Source organism: Miscanthus floridulus, chromosome 10 (assembly GCF_019320115.1).
Source record: "Miscanthus floridulus cultivar M001 chromosome 10, ASM1932011v1, whole genome shotgun sequence".
NCBI classification, from domain to species: Eukaryota; Viridiplantae; Streptophyta; class Magnoliopsida; order Poales; family Poaceae; genus Miscanthus; species Miscanthus floridulus.
This window is the reverse complement of record NC_089589.1, coordinates 138412910-138414858: the sequence shown is the minus strand read 5'-3', so window position 1 is coordinate 138414858 and position 1949 is coordinate 138412910. Positions and strand designations below refer to the sequence as shown.

The window sequence follows — 1949 nt, the reverse complement described above, 5'->3', positions numbered from 1 at the left end:
CAAAAACAAAAAAACAAAAAAAACTTTGCCGAGTGCCGGGCCATGGCACTCGGCAAAGGGTGTCTTTGCCGAGTGCCAGGAATAAGGCACTCGGCAAAGAGTGTTTTATTTTTTTAAAAAAAATTCCTCTTTGCCGAGTGCATCCACAGGAGCACTCGGCAAAGAAATTATAAAAAAAATTAAATCTTTGCCGAGTGCCGTGACAGGGGCACTCGGCAAAGTATTTTTTTTTAAAAAAAATTTCTTTGCCGAGCGCCAGATCTGAGACGCTCGGCAAAGAATTAAAAAAATTAAATCTTTGTCGGGTGCCAGATCTGGGGCACTCGGCAAAGAAATTTTAAAAAAAACAAATCTTTGTCGAGTGCCTCCCTGATCCGGCACTCGGCAAAGCCGCGGGCGCAGGGACTTAGTCGTTTTTGGCCGGCCGGGCAGTCAGAGCCAGCCAGCCCCGCACCCACGCCTACCCGCCCCCGCCTCCGCGCCGCGCGCCGCGCCCACACCGGCCTGCTCGCCCGCCCAGCCAACCGCTCGCACCGCGCGCCCGCGCTCCCACGCGGCCGCGCGCCTGCGCAGCCCGTTCGTCGCGCTGCCCGCGCCGCCCTGCCGCCGCTGCCCGCACGCCCGCGCTGCCGTGCCCTCACTGCCCAGTAGCTGCCCGCGCCGCCCGGCCGCCGCTGCCCGCACGCTCGCCGCCCCGTGCCCTCGCTGCCCGCGGCGCCTGCCGCCCGCGCACCGTGCCCTCGGCCGGCCCTTGCCCCCGGCTGGCCCTTCCCGCCGGCCCGCACCGTCCCGCCTGCCCGCGTGCCTGCCCTGCCGCCGGTCGCGCCCGTTGCCCCTGGCCGGCCCTTTCCCCCAGCCGCGCCGCCCGCCTGCCCGCGCGCCCGGCCGTCGGCCGCGCCGTGCCCCCGGCCGACGTCCGCCCTGACCCCGGGCCGGCCCTGCGCCCCGGCCGCGCCCTTTTCCCGCCGCGCCCCGTGGGACCGCCCGCCCAACGCCGTCGTGCCCGACCCCGCCGATCCCGACGCCGCCCGCCCCTACCCGGCTCCCATCAGGTATGCCTTCTCACTTATTATTGTCGAGGTAGTGGTAGTTGTAGTAGTATTAGTTGTACTAGTGGTAGTAGTAGTACAACTAGTGGTAGTATTAGTAGTAGAATTAGTGATAGTAGTAGTAGAAGTAGTGGTAGTAGTAGTAGTACAACTAATGGTAGTAGTTGTAGCAATAGTGGTAGTAGTAGTGGAACCAATGGTAGTAGTAGTAGTAGTGAAAGTAGTAGTAGTAGCAATAGTGAAAGTAGTAGTACAAGTAGTGGTACTACTTGGATATATTCTTCTGCATGGATTGATATCCAAACTACGTGGCTTCTGTTGAGACATATGTGCTTGTCGGCCATCGTGCCATTGTTTTTTGCAAGTTTTCGAAACCTCACCGTGCAGGGGAGGTTCTGCCGAAATTTTTTGTAAATGACAGTATTTTGTTCCATTTTTGTAGAGAAGAGCCCGTCGGAGTTGAGTCGGAGTTCTCGCCACCGTGCCGGTCTGCCTGCACCGCGTCGTCTCGTCACTGCACCGACCCGCCACGGCCCCGCTAGGCTGACTCTGCTGCCACCCTAGGTATAACCCCTCTTTTCGTATCATTATCGTAGATCGCGTAACCCAGTTAGGCGTCTTCCGTTCGAAAGAGATACGGTTGGAGGTATGCAGATCTTTGCATATCTATGACCGTATCTATTTCGGATTGTCCACGCTTTTTGGACAGCCCGCGGATGCGTAGATGGGTTAGTTCCCATGTTCTGCTCTAGTCCGAGACAGAGTTTCGGCATCACCTCCCTGTTGTTCTCCGGATACACACTCTTCTTTGGCAGGATGTGTATCTGGAGAACAGCGGGGAGGTGCTGCTGAAATTCTATCTCGGATAGGAGTAGAGCATGGAAACTAACCTCATCTACG

General features: G+C 58.0%; 1 protein-coding gene across 1 annotated transcript; it reads right to left on the bottom strand.

The window, feature by feature from the left end:
* Positions 1-432: 432 nt before the first annotated feature.
* On the bottom strand, positions 433-1393 carry LOC136489786 (uncharacterized). The gene is made up of 2 exons (XM_066486333.1): positions 1375-1393; positions 433-1058 (listed from the first exon to the last, which is right to left on the bottom strand). Exons 1-2 carry the CDS (start codon positions 1391-1393, stop codon positions 433-435), a joined length of 645 nt encoding a protein of 214 aa, XP_066342430.1.
* Between the last annotated feature and the right edge of the window lie 556 nt (positions 1394-1949).